This window comes from Salvia hispanica, chromosome 3, assembly GCF_029641045.1.
Source record: "Salvia hispanica isolate PSC_SH4W2 chromosome 3, Shi_PSC_v1, whole genome shotgun sequence".
Classification (NCBI taxonomy): Eukaryota; Viridiplantae; Streptophyta; class Magnoliopsida; order Lamiales; family Lamiaceae; genus Salvia; species Salvia hispanica.
In genome coordinates this window covers 45,123,884-45,147,212 of record NC_142694.1, presented here as the reverse complement: position 1 = coordinate 45,147,212, position 23,329 = coordinate 45,123,884, and the positions used below count along the sequence as shown (strand labels likewise).

The 23,329-nt window shown below is 35.7% G+C and overlaps 3 protein-coding genes and 1 pseudogene across 6 annotated transcripts; 3 read left to right on the top strand and 1 right to left on the bottom strand.

Moving 5' to 3' along the window:
• Positions 1–7,245: 7,245 nt before the first annotated feature.
• Positions 7,246–8,943, top strand: LOC148930917 (uncharacterized). Its single transcript, XM_089066651.1, has one exon. The coding sequence runs from the start codon at positions 7,246–7,248 to the stop codon at positions 8,941–8,943; it is 1,698 nt and encodes a 565-aa protein (XP_088922777.1).
• A 60-nt stretch (positions 8,944–9,003) lies between these two features.
• Positions 9,004–9,734, top strand: LOC148930916 (uncharacterized; annotated as a pseudogene).
• Positions 9,735–10,102: 368 nt separating this feature from the next.
• Positions 10,103–15,765, top strand: LOC125210864 (uncharacterized). Of its 2 annotated transcripts, none has more exons than XM_089067076.1 (14): positions 10,103–10,379; positions 11,585–11,712; positions 11,806–11,991; positions 12,730–12,798; positions 12,881–12,937; positions 13,162–13,215; positions 13,298–13,360; positions 13,459–13,521; positions 13,885–14,049; positions 14,126–14,281; positions 14,649–14,729; positions 14,827–14,888; positions 15,005–15,119; positions 15,372–15,765. In XM_089067076.1, exons 1-13 carry the CDS (start codon positions 10,205–10,207, stop codon positions 15,081–15,083), a joined length of 1,338 nt encoding a protein of 445 aa, XP_088923202.1. In that variant the 5' UTR covers positions 10,103–10,204; the 3' UTR covers positions 15,084–15,119; positions 15,372–15,765. The 2 variants fall into 2 exon arrangements, with proteins under 2 accessions (XP_088923202.1, XP_047966427.1); XM_048110470.2 differs by having other exon boundaries at positions 15,002–15,119.
• An 83-nt stretch (positions 15,766–15,848) lies between these two features.
• NAC038 (NAC domain containing protein 38) lies at positions 15,849–19,122 on the bottom strand. Of its 3 annotated transcripts, none has more exons than XM_048117677.2 (5): positions 19,000–19,101; positions 18,854–18,892; positions 18,535–18,769; positions 17,948–18,219; positions 15,849–16,536 (listed from the first exon to the last, which is right to left on the bottom strand). In XM_048117677.2, the coding sequence occupies exons 3-5, from the start codon at positions 18,710–18,712 to the stop codon at positions 16,051–16,053; spliced, it is 936 nt and encodes a 311-aa protein (XP_047973634.1). In that variant the 5' UTR covers positions 18,713–18,769; positions 18,854–18,892; positions 19,000–19,101; the 3' UTR covers positions 15,849–16,050. The 3 variants fall into 3 exon arrangements, with proteins under 3 accessions (XP_047973634.1, XP_047973637.1, XP_047973635.1); XM_048117680.2 differs by having other exon boundaries at positions 18,535–18,766; positions 19,000–19,083; XM_048117678.1 differs by lacking the exon at positions 18,854–18,892 and having other exon boundaries at positions 19,000–19,122.
• Between the last annotated feature and the right edge of the window lie 4,207 nt (positions 19,123–23,329).

Genomic DNA, 23,329 nt, shown 5'->3' with positions numbered 1-23,329 from the left:
CTTTTGATACACCAAATGTTTTGGCACTGATTCCTATCTCCAACAATATTTTAGTCCTATTTGGTAATCAACGAATCATTTGCGGCAGGACGACAGATTCGAGGTTCACAGATTGTTCAGATGGCGAAGAGGATTGCTATCATGGCTACAGTGGTCATCATTTGGAGGACCCAGAACAAGATTATCTTTGATGGGAAAACTTGGGATGTAGCTAGGGTCATCTTTGAGATCAAAGAAGCTACCTACAACATTTTGTACTCACACTTTCCACATGAGCAGGTTCTTCTCCACCTTTCAGACAAATTATGGAGTTCACAGTTTTTTTTTTTTGTTTTGGTATTCGACGCACTTTTAGTCACTCATCAGGGTACTTTTTTTCCCCTTGGGAAGTTTTATCTCATGGGGTTTTTTCCCCAAGGGATTTTAACGAGGCCCACCCACTCTGGATTTAGATGGGTGACTTGAACTATGATCGACCTTTATAGGGGCTTGCCCCGTGTTGTTCGTTTCTTGGTCTTTACCATGTTGCTTTATTCTAGCCAACTTGTGGCTATTTCTCTTGTACTTCCTCGGATGTGCCCGAGTGTATGATGTAAACGTTTGATTTTAGTTCTATTTGATTTATTTATTCATTAAAAAAAACAAAAACAAAAACAATACGAATCATTTGCTGCGATTCATGTTGTTTGCCAATTGCCATTCTCATAAGGATTGGAGACTCTCTTTGTTAATAAATCCGTGAGACTATTATGCACACGCTATTGTAATGGATATTTGTCTTACTTGAAAGAAATTTAGTATAGTCGCTTATAGTAAAATGATTTCATTACTTTTTTCTTTTTTCATTTTTTAGTTTGAATAGAAATTTGAAGACCGTATTATGGTCTTTTAATCTCATAAATGTTAAAAATAATGAGATAAAATTCTCAAGCCGTGTACAGGCGGTACTCTAACTACTACAATCGAAGGAAGATAATAACAATAAGTGGAATGAAAAATACAATGGAAATAATAAAACAAACTAATTTATAAGTCGAGTCGAGGGAAGCCCTCTTTCCGCAAGACAAATTACGCCCCGACTAGTGCTCACGGAATGGCGTATTGCCCCCAAAGATAAAACGACTTCCTCCTAGCGTGTAGAAGCACCTCAAACCCGCTAGACACCGACGAACTTGATGGAGTTCCGAGGATCGAGCTATACAATGCTCCTATGATGCACACTATGGTGTAGAGAACTTGAGAGAAGAGAGAATGCTTTTTGTTGGTGTATTTCTCATCTCTTAAACCCACCTATTTATAGGATATGAGAGACCACTCCAAAAGTCTCGGCATTAAGGATCCTCATAAACCACTTGGGGGTTACCTTAACTTGAAAAGCCAAAAGACTTTAGAAAATGAAAGGTTTGAAATCCTTCCAAATTCTCACATTTCCAACAATCCCCCACATTGGTTAGAGCACTGCCAGCTCAAACCAACACAAGACATGTATGCGTGCATGCAGACTCTTCGCTCAATCCTCGGGAAATAATATTGCATTTGGAATAGTAGCTTGGGGCTTTAAACTTTCCATAGTCAACACTATCGGGCATACCGGCGGCCTGGTGGACGTGATGCCTTGAACCATTCCTCCTTGGTGTATACCGAGACAATAATATTGACACAATACTATTTACAAACTCATCAGTTCTCACGTTTGTGTCCTTTACTGGCCATGGAACACCACTTTGGATTCATAAGTGATTCACACGTTGAAGCGGCCCACACTTCTTCACTTACATAGGTGATTCTTTTTCAGGTATCCTGCAATACCCACCTCCTCGAGACTTCTAAGAATCATTAAAAGTCAAAACTTTAGCCTCTTACCACATGCAGGTTACAACACTCAATGCTTTCAAAAGAATGGGCGAAGATAAAATATCTTCTGAGTGTTACAACTAGAGTCATATAGCTTTGTTTTCCCATTGAACCAAGCCCATGGGATCTCCAATCGTATGGTTGGGTTACCACTATAATCATCTTTTAAAATGTGGTTTCCAGTCCCATTCCTTTTAGCAATTTATGCATTTGATCACGGTTTAAACTTTTCGTTAACGGATCCGCTAAGTTATCCACTGACCTTACATAGTCAACTGCGATAACACCACTTGTGATCAACTGCCTCACGGTATTATGTCGCCGACGAATGTGTCGAGACTTACCATTGTATAAGCCACTATGTGCTCTCCCTATAGCTGCTTGGCTATCACAGTGTATCACTACTGTCGGCACTGGTTTCTTCCAACATGGAATATCTTCTAGGAAGTTTCTATGCCACTCAGCTTCTTCCCCTGCTTTGTCTAAAGCGATAAACTCAGATTCCATGGTGGATCGAGCTATACACGTCTGCTTCGTTGACTTCCACGAAACAGCTCCACCCCCCACAGTGAACACATACCCACTCGTCGAAAACGAGTCTTTTGAATCAGAGATCCAATTTGCATCACAGTACCCTTCAAGTACTTGGGGATAGTTTGTGTACTGCAGCTCAAAGTTAAGAGTATACTTCAAGTATCTCAAAACCCTACGCAGAGCTTTCCAATGTTCCTTGCTTGGGTTGCTCGTAAATCGGCTCAGCTTATTCACCGTACACGCAAGATCTGGTCGGGTGCAGTTTGTGATAAACATCAAACTCCCTATGATCCTTGCATATTCTTCTTGAGCTACAGGCTCACCCGTGTGCTTACTCAAATGCACGTTGGGTTCCAATGGAGTCTTAGCTGGCTCACAGTCAAAGGAGTGAAACTTTTTAAGCACTTTTTCAATGTAATGAGATTGTTTCAAAGCTATTCCCTCAGGATTCCTTTTAATCTTGATTCCGAGAATCACATCAGCTAGACCCATATCTTTCATGTCGAAATTTCTATTCAACATATTTTTGGTCTTGTTGATAATGACACTATTGCTGCCCATAATCAACATATCATCCACATAAAGACACACAATAACGAAGCCATTATTTGTGTTCTTAATGTAAACACACTTATCACACTCGTTGATAGTGAACCCATTTGACAACATCACATTGTCAAACTTCAAGTGCCATTGCAAAGGCGCTTGTTTTAATCCATATAGAGACCTCACTAGTTTGCATACCTTCCTTTCTTGGCCAGGTACTACAAACCCTTCAGGTTGCTCCATATAAATTTATTCCTCCAATTCACCATTCAGAAATGCAGTTTTCACATCCATTTGGTGAATTTCAAGATTGTGCAAAGCAGCAATCGCAAGAAGCACCCGAATGGAAGTGATTCTCGTAACGGGTGAATACGTGTCGAAGAAGTCATATCCTTCTTGCCGCTTAAAGCCTTTTACAACTAGGCGAGCTTTGTACTTTTCAATAGTACCATCAGTTTTATATTTCCTTCTCAGGATCCACTTGCACCCTAAGGTCTTACAACCTTCTGGCAAGTCTACTAATACCCATGTGTTATTTCTCATAATTGATTCAATTTCACTATTGATTGCTTCTTGCCAGAATGGCGCATCTGGGCCAGACAGCGCTTCCGCCAACGACTTTGGTTCATCATCCAACATAAAGGTTATGAAGTCGGGACCAAAAGTCTTAGCAATTTTAACTCTTTCACCATGTCTTGGTTCTACATCCTCGGGACTTAACCTCGTCCTTTTTGGAGGATTAGAACTAGTGGATTCATCCATCATTCTTTCACTAGAAAGATCTTCCTGCCTCTTGCAAGGGTAAACATTCTCAAAGAATATAGCATTCCTTGACTCTATCGTTGATCCTTCAGCCACGCCAGGCACAACTGACTTATGGACTAGGAAACGATATGCACTACTATTAAGTGCATGACCAATAAAGATGCAATCGACTGTTTTAGGGCCAATAGCAACTTGTTTCGGAGGCGGCACTTCTACCTTTGCTAAACACCCCCACACTTTGAGGTATGAATACGAAGGTTTCTTGCCTTTCCACAACTCATAGGGAGTCACATCCCTGCTTTTTAGTGGAATCTTATTCAGGATATAATTTGCCGTTAACACAGCCTCCCCCCACATGTTCTGGGGTAAACCTGAATTAATCAACAGAGCATTCATCATCTCTTTGAGTGTTCGATTTTTGCGTTCAGCAACACCATTCGATTGAGGAGAATATGGAGCCGTGGTTTGGTGAATTATACCACTTGCATGACATAATTCTGCAAACGGCGCCACATATTCACCACCTCTATCACTTCGAACACACTTAATTCGACAATTAAGTTGATTTTCGGCTTCATTTTTGAAGTCTTTAAACGCTTCAATTGCCTCATCTTTACTTTTTAATAAGTAAAGGTAACAATACCTTGTGCAATCATCTATAAATGTGATGAAATACTTTTTACCACCTCTTGTTTGCACAAATTTCAAATCACATACGTATGTATGGATCAACTTAAGAGGTTTTGTGCTCCGCTCTACCGAATGGAACGGCAGCTTAGCCATTTTGGCTTCAACACACACTTCACATCTTTCTTGTGAGTTAAACTTATCAACTTTTAGTAAATTAAGATTTACTAATCTTTTTATAGCATTTTGATTTACATGTCCCAATCTATTATGCCATAAATCAGAGCTCTCAAGCAAATAAGAGGATGTGTCATCTTCCTTATTGCATTTTCCTTTTCCACGGTGAATGACTGTAACATTCAGCTCAAAAAGCCCATTCACTAGGTGGCCTTCACCTATGAATTTTCCATTCTTGGTCAATATAACCTTTTCACACTCAAATTCTAGTGAAAATCCATGATTTACTAGAAGTGAGCCTGACACCAAATTATTTCGGATGTCTGGGACATGCAGCACATCCTTAAGGGTAAGAACCTTTCTAGATCCTAGTTTTAGGAACACATTACCCACACCAACTACCTCAGAAGAGGCTTGGTTTCCCATGCGTACTTTTCTACCTCCAACAGATTTGTAAGTAGAAAAAACGATTCTCTCGGAGCACACATGACATGTGGCACCCGTATCAACAAACCATTCATTTGGATTATTACCATGGTCCACGTCGGAGACCATTGCGACCACCTCGTGATCTTTGTTGTTTATGACAACACGTTCAAATAATTTGTACAATGTTGTCTCCACCAATAAGTACACTATTATATTGAACCATTTGTGCATTGGTATATTCACTACCACATGCATCCCAATTATTACTACCAAGTCTAAATTGGTCTTGCTTGTCAAATGACAAACGATAAACACAATTCTCAAGAGAATAGATCTCAAGGAATTAACCACTTCATTGCGCATCAACATTGTGTCTGTTCGTTGCTTCATTCCAGCTTTGGAGCTCATGTTTCCTCCAACTTCGATTGGTATAACTCTGTCTTAGAAGAGTACACTAATTTGTCTTGCGATTGTTAGAAATAATGGGATAAAATTCTCAAGCCGTGTACAGGCGGCACTCTAACTATTACAATCGAAGGAAGATAATAACAATAAGTGGAATGAAAAATACAATGAAAATAGTAAAACAAACCAAATTATAAGTCGAGTCGAGGGAAGCCCTCTTTCCGCAAGACAAATTACGCCCCGGCTAGTGCTCACGGAATGGCGTATTGCCCCCAAAGATAAAACGACTTCCTCCTAGCGTGTAGAAGCACCTCAAACCCGCTAGGCACCGGCGAACTTGATGGAGTTCCGAGGATCGAGCTATACAATGCTCCTATGATGCACACTATGGTGTAGAGAACTTGAGAGAAGAGAGAATGTTTTTTGTTGGTGTATTTCTCATCTCTCAAACCCACCTATTTATAGGATATGAGAGACCACTCCAAAAGTCTCGGCATTAAGGATCCTCATAAACCACTTGGGGGTTACCTTAACTTGAAAAGCCAAAAGACTTTAAAAAGTGAAAGGTTTGAAATCCTTCCAAATTCTCACATTTCCAACAATAAACGCATTATTTTTCTGATACTGTGACAAATTTAAAGTTGCATTTCCATCCTAAATGGGAAATTGATGGAAAAAAACGTGTTAGGCTAGAAGAGGACGTCGTGCTAGAGATGTGGTGCCATTAAGATGTCACTTGTACAATCGACACATAATAAACTGCAATTTAATTATAGTTGCACACAAAATTATTTTATTATAAGATGAAATATAGTATTTCCATGCCTCCCAAACCTCAGGCACTCATCTACCACTCCTACCCATATCTAAAATGACCAAACTGCCATCCTTTAACCAATCATGTCCATCTAATATTCTTCCAAAATTCAAATATAATCTTCTACGTTAGGCACAAGTATCTTTACTTTGATAAACATTTTATGGGGTCATATATAATTTTATTCTCGCCGAGATTGAAATATAAGCTGAGAATTCAATATAAATTTTGATTTCATTTATAACCAATGACGGACGGAGGTGGGGTCGCGCGGGGTCGGCCGACCCCACCGTCGATCCCATAATACCTAAAATTTATACTACCTTCGAACTTTCAACATGCCGTCGACCCCACGAATGATACCTCCGACCCCGACCCCGCCCCAAGAAGGCAAGAACTTAGAGGAGTAAGGAGAGGGATGGACGGATGGTCTTTTCCCAAATCAATACGCACAAGGCAATAATTGGAGAAGTTTAGCCCAAATCAACACAAAAGGAAACAATTTCCATATCTTTCTCCAATTTCTTTTCCTAGAATTTAGAGGAAATTTCCTTACCTTAACTTTCCTAGAATTTAGAGGAAATTTCCTTACCTAGAACTTAGAGGAGAGGGAATCTTTACTCTATTTAATCTCTGGCTCACCACTTTCTCTTCCAGTTGATCTCCTCTCCGGCTCTCCCCTTCTGTAATTCAAAACTGAATTTCGGCACCTGCGCTTCCAAAGCTTTTTGGCGACCCTTTCTGCTGTTCTGCAATCCTATTTCACTATTTGAGAGAGAATCGATAGGCAGTAGGTAAATAAAATTAAACTATGATATTTTCTTGTTCAATATTGTCTAGGTAACTGAAATTTGTATTTTACTAGACATTAGTCAAATAGTCATGATTGTCATTGATGGTGTGTATTATAATTTATAATCCTTAATCTTAGTACTATATTACAGTAGCTTTTAATATGTATTTCACGAACTGAAATTGCATAATAGGGTAGTAGACTATTTCTTTCTTTGTGTTTTAATTTCTGATTTCATAATTTTATTATATTTATAGTTATAATAATTGTGTATTCTAAATTGTGGATTTGTAGGTAAATGGAAAAGTATTTTAAAAAAAGAACTCGAAATTCTATTGATTCTTCTAGTGCTAATGTTGAAGTTGAACAAGAAGCTAATGTTGAAGCTGAACAAGAACCACAATATTCGGAAAATAATGTGGTAGTTGATAGGAATCCAGACGAAGTAGAAATCGATGAAAAAGAAATCGATACCGATCCCGGATCACAAAGGTCGATTGATACATTTGATGTAAACATTCGAGATCGTATTCGTAGAGAATATGTGGCTAAAGGTCCTTGTCAACCAAAAGGTCTTGATTTTCCTAGAAAAAAATATGGAAAAGATTATAGGGGTTTCAGAGATGTTTGGTATAAAGATTATGTTTGGCTTGAATATAGTACGTCAGAAGATGTTGCGTATTGCTTTTGGTGTTTTCTCTTCAAACGTGGATATTCGGCACCCGGAGATGAAACCTTTGTTAGTAGTGGTTTCTCTAATTGGAAAAAAGCCAACGAAAGATTTAGAGCTCATATTGGGTCAGCTACTAGTTCACACAACAAATCTAGAATTGAATATGAAAACTTTGTGAATCAAAGGCAAAGTGTATCTTATGTTGTTCGTAAAGCTAGTACAAGACAAGAGAAGGAATATCGAATTCGTTTGACTGCAACTCTTGATGTTATTCGTTTTCTTTTGAATCAAGGTTTGGCTTTTAGAGGAGATGATGAGTCCTCAACCTCCATAAATAGGGGTAATTTTCTAGAGATGTTACATTGGTATAGTTTAAGAAATGATGAGGTTGGTCAAGTTGTATTAAAAAATGCTCCGGGTAATAATCAAATGATTTCTCCAAAAATTCAGAAAGAAATGGTTAATGCTTGTGCCGTTGAAACCACACTTGAAATATTGGGTGAACTTGGTGAAGGATTATTTTCCATAATGGTTGATGAGTCTCGAGATTGCTCAGTCAAGGAGCAAATGGCTATTGTTATAAGATATGTGAACAAGAATGGGGAGATTATAGAAAGATTTTTATCTTTGGTTCATGTTAAGGAGACTACATCAAGGTGTTTGAAAGAAGCAATTGATTTTGTATTTTCTAAGTTGGGATTATCTTTATCAAGATTGAGAGGTCAGGGCTATGATGGAGCTTCAAATATGAGGGGTGAATTTAATGGATTGAAGGCTCTTATTTTAAAAGAAAATCCATCGGCATGGTATGTCCATTGTTTTGCCCACCAACTTCAGTTGGTATGTGTGGCAGTATGCAAGGCAAATCGACATGTTTCTGATTTTTTTGGCTATCTTACCCCGATTGTTACAGCATGTGGATCTTCTTGTAAAAGAGCAGATAAACTTCGACAAAACGAACATGATAGAATGGTTGAAATGATTGAAAAAGGGGAAATCAATTCAGGTAAAGGTCTAAACCAAGAAACTTCTTTGCATAGACCTGGTGATACTCGATGGGGATCTCATTATACAACTGTGATTCGTCTTGAAAGCATATTTAGTGATGGAGATGATGCAGAGCAAAGTGGGAAGTGTAAAGGTTTGCTTCAAAAGATGGAAAGTTATGATTTTGTGTTTATCATGATTTTGATGAAACATTTGTTGTGTATGGTTGAACCATTATCTTGTGCATTGCAAGATAGAGAGCAAAATATTTTGAATGCCATCAATATGATAGCGGGTTTGAAAGAAGAGCTGCAAACTTTTCGAGAATCTGGATGAGATGATCTTTTGCAAGAAGTGGAAGATTTTTGTCGAGTAAATGAGATTGATGTTACTAATATGGATGACATTGTCCCCAGACGAATACGCATGAAGAGAGATGGCACAGTTGTCACAAACTACCATTATTATCGTGTTGAGATTTTTTGTCAGGTAATTTAAAATTTCATTTTCTTATTTACTGACACTTGAATTGACTAGTAACTCAATCATTTTTTGTTTATAATTAGGTTGTTGACTCCATTATTCAAGAAATGAGGAATCGTTTTTCCGAGTCTAGTACAGACTTGTTGAATTGTATGGCTTGTCTTGATCCAAGAAATCAATTCTCAAATTTCAATGTCGATAAACTTGTTCATCTTGCCACCCTTTATCCAAAGGACTTTTCGTCCACAGAGATGACGATTTTACCTTACCAACTTAAATCCTTTTTGATTGATGCAAGACGAGATACACGTTTCTCTGATGTTAAAGATTTAGGGACTCTTTCAAAGAAAATGGTTGAAATGATGAAAGATGGATTCTTTCCACTAGTTTATCGGTTGATTAAATTGGTCTTACTTTTGCCTGTAGCGACTGCATCTGTTGAACGAGTGTTTTCTGCAATGAAGTTTGTGAAGTCAGAGTTGCGAAATAGGATGGGAGATGATTGGTTAAATGATATCATGGTGGTATACAACGAGAGAAAAATGTTCACTACTGTTTCTAATGAATGAATTTTGATTCGTTTTCAAAATATGGATACTCGTAGGAATCAACTATCGCAGCTCACAAAAGATAGTGTTACTTAAATTGTAGTATTATTTTTTTAGACGGTTATTTAAATACTATACTATTTTTTATTTTTAATTTTCCGACCCCACGTTGAACATTTTCTGCGTCCGTCATTGTTTATAACATTTGTTAAATTTAGCACAATGGGACTCATTCCAACCTAAACTTTTCTTCACCTTTTATTCTAACCTTTACCAGAAATTTTATGAGATGTGATTTGGCAAGAGTAAAATAGAAAGATTTAATGAATGTTTATGACTTTATGATATGATAACAATATAAATCCAATAGCTAAAGAAAAGGGCACTATCGTCATTTCGCTGCCCGGTTTTGAATCATTTGATTATAATTTATAACCTAAATCTCCATTTCTGCAACGTGGGTTTGTTTCTCAAATAAACACACCACGCGCACTCTAAACCCAGAAAATCTCAAACCTCGGATACCTGCACAAAATCCGATCGCCGGAGCCACCGTCAGCGGCGAAATGAAGGCGTTTAGACTCTTCCTCCTCACTCTATTTCTTTCACTAGTACTCGCTCACGTCAGAGCTGAAGCTGATGCTTCAGTCTCAGATGTCGTCGAAGAAGTCCAAGTCGCCGGATCGAACGGTGCACATTCTGCCGTCCTTGAGCAACTTAAGTCCAAGATCCACAGTCTCGGTTAGTTGATTGAATCAATTTGGATGTTAACGATTGAAGAACTGTGTTAATTGTTAATTTTGGCAGTTTTATTTGTTTAGCGTGGTCGATTAGTGTCGGTTTGTGCTTGAGACGTTGTTGGTGAAGCTTCCTGTGAAGCGGTGATTGTTTGAATTGAGAAGGTTTAATTGATTTGGAGGACATTGTTGGTGAATGTCTAATTGTTGATTAAAGAGACGACTTGAATGAAAGCATATGAGTGGTTAAGTAGAACCTGTGGCTATTATGTGCCCAAATGCATGTTACCTTTAGGCACCGGATGTGAAGTTGTATTGTTCTTGTGTAGGACATAGAAATGGTTATGTTAAAGAGTCATATTTTGTGGCATTGAGTTTATATCCGGTGATTGGTTTCATTTTTTTGGAGAACACAATGTTGCTGCCTATGGACGGGAAATTTCCGCATATCCATGGTAGTCAGTGTTTGTATGAATGCATTATGAAAAGGAAACCTAGCTTGCTCTTTCTTGTCAGCACACGAGTGCATTATGATGTAAAGATGCATCGAGAGAGCATTAGTTACGAGTAAAATGATAAAGCTTTGTGTAGGTTTGACTGATGAAAATTTTAGTTATGGGCTACCAGGATCTTGAGTTGCAAGTCTAGTCTACCTTCAGTTGACTCAACAGCATCACATTTGCTAAATGACCTGTTGAGGAAGTGAATATCTGTCCTCTTAATGATTATGCATACCGGTACTGTGACAATTGTCCAAATTATAATTTCTATGTGCAGTGCCTGTGGGCACTGTGCATTTTCCAATTTGATGAACCACAGACAATCAAATTCTTATCTTTCTGCATTGTTTGATTCCAACTTATTACATATGTTATCGGTTTTGAGGTTCTTATAGTGAAAAGTATTACTCCCTCCGTCCCACTCTAAGGGACACATTTTCCCTTTTGGGATGTCCCACCCTAAATTACACATTTCTTAAAATAGAAGCATCACTCTCTCTACTTTTTCTCACTCTTACTTTTTCCTCTCTCCACTTAACTCACAAAACAACACTACATAAAATCTTGTGCCAAAAATGAAATGCTCCACATAGGGTGGGACGGAGGAGTACTATTTACAAGATTAATTGTGGTGCCGACTAACTGACTTACTTTCGCTGGTTTAATGGTTTTGCCCATTTTCTTACTTCTTTCTCTTTGATATGTGAAGAATCCCAGATTGAGGAGAAAATTCGAGTACTAAAAGAAAAGGATCAGGTAGTTGCAGCAAAGGAAAAGACAATCACGGAAAAATCAGATGCTGTTGTATCATTGAAAAATGAAATTGCCTCGTTACATGTGAGTGGATGGGATCTACAAAAAGAACAATTATAATACCTTGCTTTTACTAAACCTTTAGATCAATTTGAAATCCCTTTTTTTTTTTTTAAGAAAAAGGGCAAACTGGATGCTGCAGAAGAAGTGGGAAAGGCACATGCAAGAGCTGAAGATCTGGAAAAGCAGGTGGAGAAACTCAGAAAAGATCTTCATCTGAAAATAAGCGAGAAAGATCTGTTGGAAGCCCGGGTGACTGAAGCGGAGAAAAAGGTTCCCGAGTTGAACGCGAAACTCGCGAATGTACGTCCCCCATCTCTGCAAATTTCCATGTTGGTTATATGGTCCTAATTATGCTGTAAGATTTTATGCTTATGTTGAAACTGTGTCAGCGGTGCCATTTCAGACTGGGACACACAAGCAACACATATTGAACTTATTCTTCTCCTTCTTACATTCATTATTGAGTATCATCTTTCTCACACTCCTATATAAACACTGTCCTGTCCTTCACAAGAAAAATAATACTCCGTCCATGAAAAATAGTCATGTTTTATCATTTTGGGCTGTCCACTACAATAAAATTGAAATCTGTCCGATTTCCTCCCTTAAATTATATCTCACTGAACTGTCATTGCTCCAAAAACTAACGTCATCTATTCAAATAATTTATCTGTTCCTCTCCCGTCATATTACTTCAACAACACCTCCATAGTTCTCTTAATACAAGTATATTTACTTCAGTTTTTCTTCGTCATAAATTCGTCCTTCTTCGTGGGCTCAAATTCTTATTCAACTGTAATTGCAACCCGGTTCGTGGGGCTTGTGCCCTGTCGACCCACACCCCGGATTTTTTGCTAATCGCCTCGGTGCGCCCCATGCTCCTAACAACACTGTCTCACACACACCACGGACTTTGAAGTTTGAATGATATTGATGGCACACTGTTTGCAACACAAACGTTTAGATACTTATCTTCTGATAGTTCTTATATTTATCCACATTACTCATCTGAATGCTTCTTTTCCTTGTTATGCACAGCTCCAGAAGATCATTGATGACCAGAAAGCGAAGATACGTAAAACTGAACGAGCTCTTGAGATCGCTGAGGTACGCTATCAATGACTCAACTGCTTCCTGGTTCCATCCTTTTTGTTGATTGATAATTCCTTCTATATCAATCTCTGTGCAGGAAGAATTGATGAAGGCTAAAATTGAAGCAACTTCCAGAACCAAAGACTTGATGCAGGTACAGTTACATTTTAGTTTGGGGACGGCTGTTCTTTTAGCAATTCATCTAGAATCAGTTACGATAATAACCTATCAATTCGTTTATAGGTCATGCTTGGAAACTTCATAATCAGTTTCTTTGTCTCTGTGCATATTGTTTGTTTTGAGGAGATTTGTTTGGAGAACTGTCTGTGTATAGGTGAATGATATCTTAATGAATTATTTCTATTTGTATTTTATCAGGCTCATGGTGCTTGGCTTCCCACTTGGCTTGCAGTTCATCTTAATAATTATCAGGTATTTTTATATCTTTTCATCCGTGAAAATTCTCATGATTCAGCCTTCCATATAATTGAATCATGGTGTTCCGTATCGCCAGGAAATTTTAGAGGAGAACTGGAAAGTGCACGGAAAGCCTGCTCTTGATGTATTGATAAAGAAGGTTAGTGTTTGTGGTTCATGTTATTTGCGTTCCCAGTTCCGCATGGTCTCCCATTATACTGTTAATTTGATTTATATCTTTAACTTTTATTGGATCAGGCTATTGAAAAGAAGGCCCAGGCTGAAGAATGGGCTGCACCACATGTTGAAACAGTCAAAACTGTAAGTCATTTATGGAACAAGCTGCATCCCATTTATTTAGTACTTAGTTTACTGCAATTTTTTTATACTGGAAGCAAAAATTTGGTAATATACTTGCTATATGGCCAGTGTTGCTTTTTATTATGGTTTGCTGAATTTCAGTCTTCAATAAACACTTCTTGCTAATCTAAGTTTCCTTTTTTATACTTGGAGTAGGATTATGTGTTTTAGTTTGTCTTTGGTATGCCTCTGATCTGATGTAAACTGTAAAGAATCTAAAGATTGAATTACAAGTGAGAGAGGAATAGTGTGGTAAATTTACTTTGTTATGTCTGGATCTGTGAACATTGTGGTTTGAGTAATCTTCTTTCTATGTTTGTGAAGAAATTCGTACCAGCCATCAAGGAACAGTGGGTGGTTATAGCCACAAATGTTGAACCTCATGTCCAAACATTAACAGCAAAAACTGTGGAGATATATGAAGTATCAAAGGAAGCTGTGACTCCACACATTGTTAAAGTTCAGGAACTTGCAGATCCTTATTTCCAGGTGAATTACATATAGATCAACCTTGCTTTCTACCTGTTCTCTCTTCTTTTAGCTGAAATGAATGTTTTATGTAAAGGAATTGAGTAAAGTAAGCAGACCATATATCAACCATGTAGCTGCTGCTGCAAAACCTCACGTTGACAAATTACAGATTATTTTGACGCCATACACACAGGAAGCAGTTAAAGCTTATCGAAAGTTCCTTGAGTCGGCAACTGAATATCATGGTCAGGTAGGATAATATTAGTATCTACAATCTGGTATTGATCTGACCATAGCAATATTTTAGTTATTTATGTTACGGTCATTATTTAAATTATTTTTTTAATAAAATTTGTTTGTCACTAAAGAAACATAGCCTTACTATAATTTTAGTATGAGAAATGAGAATAAAATGTACTTGATACTAAACACTGCCCTGCAAATGTAAATTGTAGGAGTACACAGTTGTTTACTAGACATGTAGCTCTATACTATCTCATAATTTATATGCAGTTGAATGAGAATGATATGAATGCTTTCCTCTTAATTATTTGCTCCTAAATTCCAATACATTATACTATATTTTTAATCTCATAATACTCTGACCTCTATGGTAGGTTCAAGACATAGTTCATGATAAACTCAAGAGTCACGATCTTACAAAACCTCTTGCTACGAAAGAGCTGATTTGGTTTTCTGTAAGTTGCTTTGTTCTATTGACAGCTGTTTCTTTTGTCTCAGTTTTATCAATGACTAATGCATTCTTTACTTGATAACTTATCTTTTATGTTGTAGGCTTCTGCGTTGCTAGCTTTGCCTATCATTTTGCTGTTCAAAATCCTGTCAGCTTTTTCTGGGTCGGTGTAGTCTTTATATTCATATTGCTTACAGTAAATAGTTTAAGTACTGCTTTGAGATTTAAAAGTGTTTCTAGCTCTGATATCATCATTCCATCAATATAAACATACAGCAGTAAAAAGGTGAAGAAGCCCACCCGACATGGCAATACACACAATGTTCGTCGCAAAAAACGTGTACATTCAGACAAGTAAAACCTGCTAATGTACTCCACTGTTTGATTACACAAGGTGTGCCCCTAAAACCTCACTGGGTATTTTATGCTCGTCTCATATACAATCTATATACCCAATATTATCCATATGATTGACACATGCTTAGACATACATTATATGCTTCGTGATGGTGTGGATGTAATGGGAATTGGAGTGATACTTAGTTACCATATGACGATTTAGTGTCAACTTAAAGAAATAACATACGCCAGTATTTTCATGCGCGTGTTACTTATGTCACCCTCCCTGCCTTGTCTTGTCTTGCAGATAGTCTGCTCCCAGAGTTTAGATGGAAGTTCCACAATATTCATTTTTATCTGCTACTGTGGGCAGATTACTATGTCTGGTCCGTCGCTAGCGTGGGGAGTTCGGAGTTCCATTTGTTCATTAAGTACACTCTTGATGTGGAAGGTTTTGCAAATTATCAGTCTCATGTGTAGAATAGAAAATCTGGGTGAGGATATATCTAGATCTCAGGATTATTTTACTATAGTTTCAAAATTTGTAGTTGGGTTTGTGTAACATGTCGTTTGGTATTTATGTCTTCAGCTCCTTTTTTTGCTCAGTCTTTTTATGGATGTAAAAAGTGTCTCAACACTGTTTAATATGTTCATTAACTAAAGCTGGGATATATCCTCATTTAAAGGAATTTATTGGATTTTGTTTTTGGTGTTTTTTACTTTTCATATTGGATAGGATATTCTATTCACATCTTTTCATCAATAGGATAAAAATGAAGCAAAATTAGTTCAAAAGATAGGTGTTCAAATTCATCAAGAGTTGCACATAATAATTTCAAACTGGTTCTTCCTAATACACTTTCCAAGCAAATTTAACAAAATAACAAACTTCCAACTAGATAAAACTACAAACCCTCCAACTATAGAATTACTACCTTATTATTATACAATTACTTGCCTTCTAATCACCAAATAATGCATCCTCATCAATAAGAAGGCCAGTAGTTATCCAAGTCACCACACTGCTCCATGCCCTCAAACCTGTTGTTGTTCATGTCCCCTCCATACACCGGCGCCTGTTCGCCGCCCATGACGGCGGCGGACACGTCTTGCTGGGTCATCCCTAGCTGAGGCGGCGGCGCTGCGGCCCTCATTCCGGCGCCGAGGTTCAAGTTGAGGCCGGATATGGTGAAGGCTCCTGCAGCGGCGCCGTAGTTGACCTGCGATGGGACGGGGAAGTTGATCATGCTGGCGGAGGCGGCGCCGGCAGCGATGGCCCGGTTGAACTGATCGTGGATGTCGGCATAGTTTCTGGCGGGAAAGTGGAAATTGTCTGGCTGAATACTGATTTGTGACTGCATGGGAAGGTCGAGGTTGTAGGAGAAAGGGTTGACGGCCCGGGATTGGGTTGATGGGTATTTTTTACCTCCGGCGCTCTTTTGGAACACACGGCAGACTACCCACTCATCTTGCTGCGTGCATCGGGAAAGATAAATAAACAAAACATGATGAGAATACACATTTTAAGTTATTTTTAGTCCTATAACTCCAAGATCGATCGATAAGTTATCTACCAACCAAACTGATATAGAAAAACAATTTATATAATCACTTATTTTAGGCGGTTTTACTAATCATTATAACTTTCAAGAACTAATTAATTCGTAGTACCAGAACTAGAAGGATTTGGTGCTATGGGCTGGTTTTGATAGTAGGCAAAAGTTAAAATTGGTTGATTTAATTCTGTTGGTGGTTTTTGAATTATTAGAGTTAGTGTTGTTGTTATGGGTAAGAAAGTTAAACATATGTAAAACTTAAAAACACTACTTCTCAAATTAAACTTGAGTATGCAAAAAAAAGTACTTTTAGGAGAGTTAAAATTTAAAATTTTCAAAAAAAAAACTAAAGAATAAGGTTATAAAAGAAAATAAATTGGTTGGGAAAGCTTACATCGAAATTCTCAGCTATGTAAAAGTTTAAATTGATAAACTAAAGAAATGTTCACATCACCCAATTGCATTGAAGTCATGTTGGAAGAAATTGAACTGAATGATTAATGACTTTTAAGATCGTGTGTGGTCTTAATGAGTGAGGAATAATCGATCTTACTCTTGCAAGAATATTGTCTATATCTTGTATATGTAAAGAAGGGCAAGGTTTCTTGGGGAATTTATGTTGATCAAACGTATGGAATAAGACCAGACATTGTTGTGAGAGCAGAGGGGATTGGTTCGTTGAGAACAATTTGTTTTTGCACTAACACTATAATAACTTGTTGTATCGACACAAGAAATTCAATCATTGCGTCTATTAACCAATATTTCTGCATAGTCTCCTTAATTATTCACAAAAATTAATCTTGCCAAATTACCAATATGAGAAAGGGGTAAACAAATAATTTACGCTAGAATTATTGCATATAAGATATATCCCAACTTGTTAATTTGATGGTATATTACTTTTTTATAGATGATAAAATGCGATGTCTAATTCTTGCTAAGCGAACGACACAAATCTTATCTTTGTGAAATGAAAAAAATATTAATGCAAATATTTATGTAAATATAGCTCTATTTATTTAGTATATCAATCGTGGAATTAGTGAGATGTGTCATTTAAAAAGTTCCATGGATGCCACTTATAAAAATCATTAATTAAGTTAAAATATATCCATGCGACAAAGAATAATTTTGTGTTTCAAACTTTCATTTAAAAGATGGTGTTAAATAAAACTAAAATATTAGAAAACAATATCTATATAAATTCTCCAATACAAAACTCCCACAAAAATTATAAACAACCACAAATCATGCACACGTAGACCATCAAGAAACCCAATATAAAAGAGATGATATTTGAAAAAAATAAGAAGAAGATAGTTACCTTGTTAGTTCTATAAGAAGATTTGGAATGAATTCGATATTCATGCATGACCCAATTGGTCTTCTCTCCTCTCGGAGCTCTCCCTTTGTAAAACACCAAAGTCTTCTTCATTCCCACCAACTCCGACGTGTTGCTGTTATATATCTCCTTATCTTTCCCGGTCGTCTTCCAATATCCCGTGTTTGTGGCCCGGTTCGTCCTCACCCCCGTCGGATACTTCCGGTCACGGAGGCTGAAGAAATACCACTCTTTCTCTCCCATTTTCGCCTTCCCTATATATTTATTCCATCACAAAATTTCCCTATTTTATTAGGGTTTATTGTAACAAAAAAAAACTAATTATGCAAAGTTTTTCTAGCTAGAAAACCCTAATTTTCCTCAAAACATGTTTAGAAAATTGAAAATAAAAAATAACATAAAATGACAAGATATTGAATTAAAAAACATGTTTTTCCTAGCTAGAAAACCCTAATTTCCTCAAAACTAGAAATTGAAAAAATGATATTGAATCAAAGACATGTTTTTCTAGCTAGAAAACCCTAATTATCCTCGAAACCCTAGAAATAGAAAGTAAGAATTTGAAATACCTGGAAGATCCCAAGGCTCACACTTGTTGAGATCTACGTCTCCAATGGCTCTTCCGGTGAAGGTAGCGTCGGAGATCTTGTTGATTAAATAGTAAGTGATGAGTTCTTCGTCGGTCGGGTGAAATCGGAAGCCGGGTGGTAACTTATCCTCCTTCACTGGACTTCCTGACCCCTCCATTTCTTGTCTAGCTTTGCTCTTTTCCAACTATAGTATGCTCAAATTCTTAAGAAACTTCTGAAATGAACAAACCAATATCAAACCTTGTTATATTTTGTGCAAGAAATCTGAAAATCTAATGATAAATGCAAAGGAAAAAACCTTAATTAAGTGTATATCTCCATAGATCTTGCTCTAATGCTACATGAGAGTGAAAAGGAAAAAAATGATGAAAAAATGATGATCTAAATATATATAATTTCCTGGCCAAGAGTTTGTTAATTAAGTGTACAAGAAAACCGACTTACTCGAATGTAGTAAAAATGAGATCAAAATGTTTGCATTCACGAAATCGAGGAAATTGAAGTATAAGTGTTGGATTCGTGCAAAAGATGAGTTAGTTGTGAGATGATTGAGATGAGCAAGAAAGGTTGGAATATATATAAATATATGAAGAACGAAAAAAATGGTGTGATTTATTTCCAAGCTCTCACCTCTCACCTACTATGGGCCTTATGCTACACGACTTTGAGACTTCATTTTGAAAAGTCTGTAATTAATTTTTGTTAATCTAATTGATAATCAGAATAATACAATTTCACCACTTCGATCTATAAGAATTAGTCTAATAAGAGTCATGGCATTTGCTGGCTGTGATTATGTCTTAATTAAACTTCTAGAAGGTTTACGGAAAAACTAGTAGTCGATTTTGCTTGATACATTCACTTTTTATCATAAAAATTTGTTAGGGGCATGCTAGTTATTGTGAAAATAGATATATTTCGGTTTGAAATATTGCAGTTGATGACTAAATATGTAGTACTACTAACTTTTGGTTAATGAGATTAAAACTCACAACATAATTTTAGATGGATAGTCACAACATTAAACCCAATAAAACTAATCTCAGCTTCAAATAAAGAGAAAAGAAAAATAAAAAATACCACTATTTGAGTATATTAGTAAGTACTATATGCTCATATGTATTAAGCAGTTTTATCTTTACCACAATTCAATCTTTACTTTTCCCATATTGTATTTAGCTACTCCCTCCGTCTTAAAGAAATAGGTTAATTGGATGGCACAAGTTTTAATACATAATAGTAAAGTAAGAGATAAGGAGAAAAAATTGTTGAAAAAATGTAGTGGATATTGAGGCCCATAAATGATAAAGTAAAAGCAAAGGAGAAAAAGTTGTTATAAATGAATATGAACTATTTGTATGGTATGGACGAAAAAGAAATTCGGCCTATTTCTATGGGACGGAGGGAGTATAATATTGTCCAAGTAACTTAATGATGCCATAATATTTATTGGCTCTCGTGTCTCTTAATGTATACCGAGATTGAAGTTTACATAACTTTGCAGGGAGATGCAATTATAAATCATTAAATCTAGCTTGTATCTTGAGCATATATTGTTTTTCTATATAGAATTCTAACTAATGATGTATGCTTTGAGTATATATAGTTTTTCCTAGAAAACTGGGTTAGTACATGAACTCAAGCCAAGTTAAAGATCGTACCCCTCTGATTAATTATCAAAATTCAAAACCAATAAATCCAAAAATGGATATATAATTTAGGGCTCGCACTTTTATAAATTAAGTTCTAATTATGATTAAGTTCAGTATAAGAAATCAAATGTAGTTATTTAAGTATAAAAAGAATTAGATTATCTTCGAACTAGCTCATTGATCTGAAGTTTATGAAGTTCTATAAAATTTAAAAATACTTATGAATGAGAATGAGCTCTCCAAAATTTCGAATATGGTCATTGATCACACTTAAAAACTACTATTTGGTTGTGACTGTGGTTATGTTTCCATATTAGAATGTTAATTAAACAACATGACGCTAAAACCCAATAAAGCTATGTATATTGGTTGGGATCGATATTAAAAAGTTGGGACAGCTAAGATTCTAATCACATTTTGTACAAATTAAGGGCAAGATTGCAAGAGTGTGAGTATGTAAGACTTTATTTTACAAGATTGTATTGAGTTTGTATATAAAAAGTGTAATTGAGTTAATTTACAAGATTGTCTTCCTAAATCCTAATAATCTCATTATAATGTATGTTTCTTGCAGAACCAGAGAAATATAAACTGTATACTTAATTTGAACTAAATATAGTAAAAAAAATACAAATACTACGAAAATGTGTAATTTCAATCACTAATTTCCATGGAGTTCCTCGAAACCTTGAACTTAGGTTTAGGGTAACGAACATATAAAAAAATTGAAATCAACTTATGGCGAAACTGTGACAAAAATATAATGACTCATCACACACTTATGAATTAAGACGTTTAGAACTATTAGAAATGCTTAATCACCCCTTAATTACGGGGTTAATTTCACCTCATATTAATTATCGCCACGATTTAGTCTCCAGATTAGTGCCAATGGTTGGTTGGAGTTGGAGGGGAATTAATAAATAATTATGCGTTATCACTAATTAGGGTTTGGACACATTACATTCGACACGATATCATGCAAGTTTTTTTCTTTCTTTCTATGCTTAGTAATTTTTACAATTAAACTTATCCAAATCGACAACATTCATTTTTGAAAGTAATGCGTGCTTCGGAGAATGCACTATATACATGTCACATGAGTGTTAAAAATCACACGTGTATGTTAATTAACTAAGGTCGTTAATATTATATCTCACAAATAAAATTCCGAAAATAAACTTAGTAGTGAATTTTACTCCAAATGATTAGAAATATGATATGAGAAGATGCTTCACAAAAAAAAAAAAAAAAAAAAAAAAAAAAAAAAAAAAAAATGTTTACCGAGCAAACAATTTCGAGCACTAAAAGTTCTCGGAAATTTCCGAGCATCTTCAACAATTTTTGAGCACAAAATAAATAGTCGGAGCTTGCAAATTGAAACTTATAATGCCTAATCTCACTACATATAGTATCTTTTAATAATTTATTGTTAATTGACGAGTTGTTTCTTTATTTCAAGAAAAGGTTAGCAGTAGGAGTACTATTTTATTTGCCATATTTCAAGATTCTACTAGATTATATTAACAGTAACACGTTATTTATGATTTATATAGTCCAACACCACAGCATATATTTGACCTAATCCGTCAACTCCATTTTTTCATTCGTAAAATTTTAATGGAAAAATAAATTATTGTAATTGCTAATTAATCTTATTTTTATTAATTTTAAAATTATAATTATCAATTAATTATTTTGTTAATAAATAGTTAGAGGTTATTTAGATTATCAGCAAAGATCTAGTTTCAAGTAGGATTAATCTCTTATTTTTTATTGATTTTAAATTACTAGAATTTAATAAAGGTGTATCGTGTATGTACGGTGTCCATGAGCCAAAATGAAAACTTTATGAAATCAAACATGCTGTGAATTAAATCCATTTATGTGATTGGGTACTTCATTCAATTTATTGCCCCACTTGAAATTTTTCGTAAAGCAAAATAAACAGCTAGATATTAAAATCGCAAAAGACAAACATAAATATTGTTTTTAATCATGAGATTCGTGCTAAAAGCCTAAATTTTTGCTGTCTATTTTTCGTGTGTTTTGATATTGTCAGTTGAATTTAATTATATAAATCCCAAGATCGTCTCTTTTGTATTTTAGCAGTATTTTGTTAGAAATAGTGGAGCCGTTATAAACTTGCAAAGATAATTTATCATATAAAAAATCATCAATGAAGAAGAGCCTTTGAAGATCAGTCAAAATGCAGCAGCTATCTATCTCCATCTTCTCTTCTAACTTGTCCAACACTTCGAAATTTTATTATTTCTAATCACACTGATTGCTCCTTTATGTCTCTCAATTTCCATATAAATTTTATTTTCTTTGATTAAGATGCATGAGAGAAAGAATAATTAACAACAAACTGCATTAAACAATGCTTTTCACCTTATACTGATCCCAAAAAAATTCAACAAATGAGACTCTATGTGTCATATTATTGTACCATGAGAAATAACATGTAGTATTCATATTTTTTTTCCTTGTAAAATGAATACTCTTATAAGTTATACGTATAATTAACTAGGTCATTTCAATTACCAATTTTGAACTATTATAATTGTTTAGCAAAAATTAATCCTGTTTGCACATCTGTAACATTTCTAGAAATTTTGTTAGTTACATGATCCAAAAATTGAGCTAAATAACTAAATAAAGTTGGATTAAAGATAATGTTTGGTGCATGCAATCAAAATCAGAAGCATAGCAAACTTGTGCTGCACTTCACCATTGTCTAATCAAATAATCAAGCCGAAGGCCGAAGCATCGTTGTTAGTTGTTATTCTGATTAATCACAAACCGGCTCCCGTGTGTGTGAACGCAGAAGACGGTTCTTGAAAAGTTATACGCGAAATTAACAAACCCTAATCAAATCTCATGAAACTAACTATTGTGTTATTATCAAGATAAGTTCAATCCCATAAGAAAAAGCATCCCCTCAAATCATGTTAGAAATGATCCAGTTGTCCAAAAGAGTAAAACGTGTGGAGTTGGCCATAAATTATAGAACGTGAAATTTTTTATTTTATAAATATTACTATCATGCTAGCTTCACCAACACAATTGCAAAATCCTTGGCTGTTATGCAAATTATAGTTATTTAACAAAGACTAAGT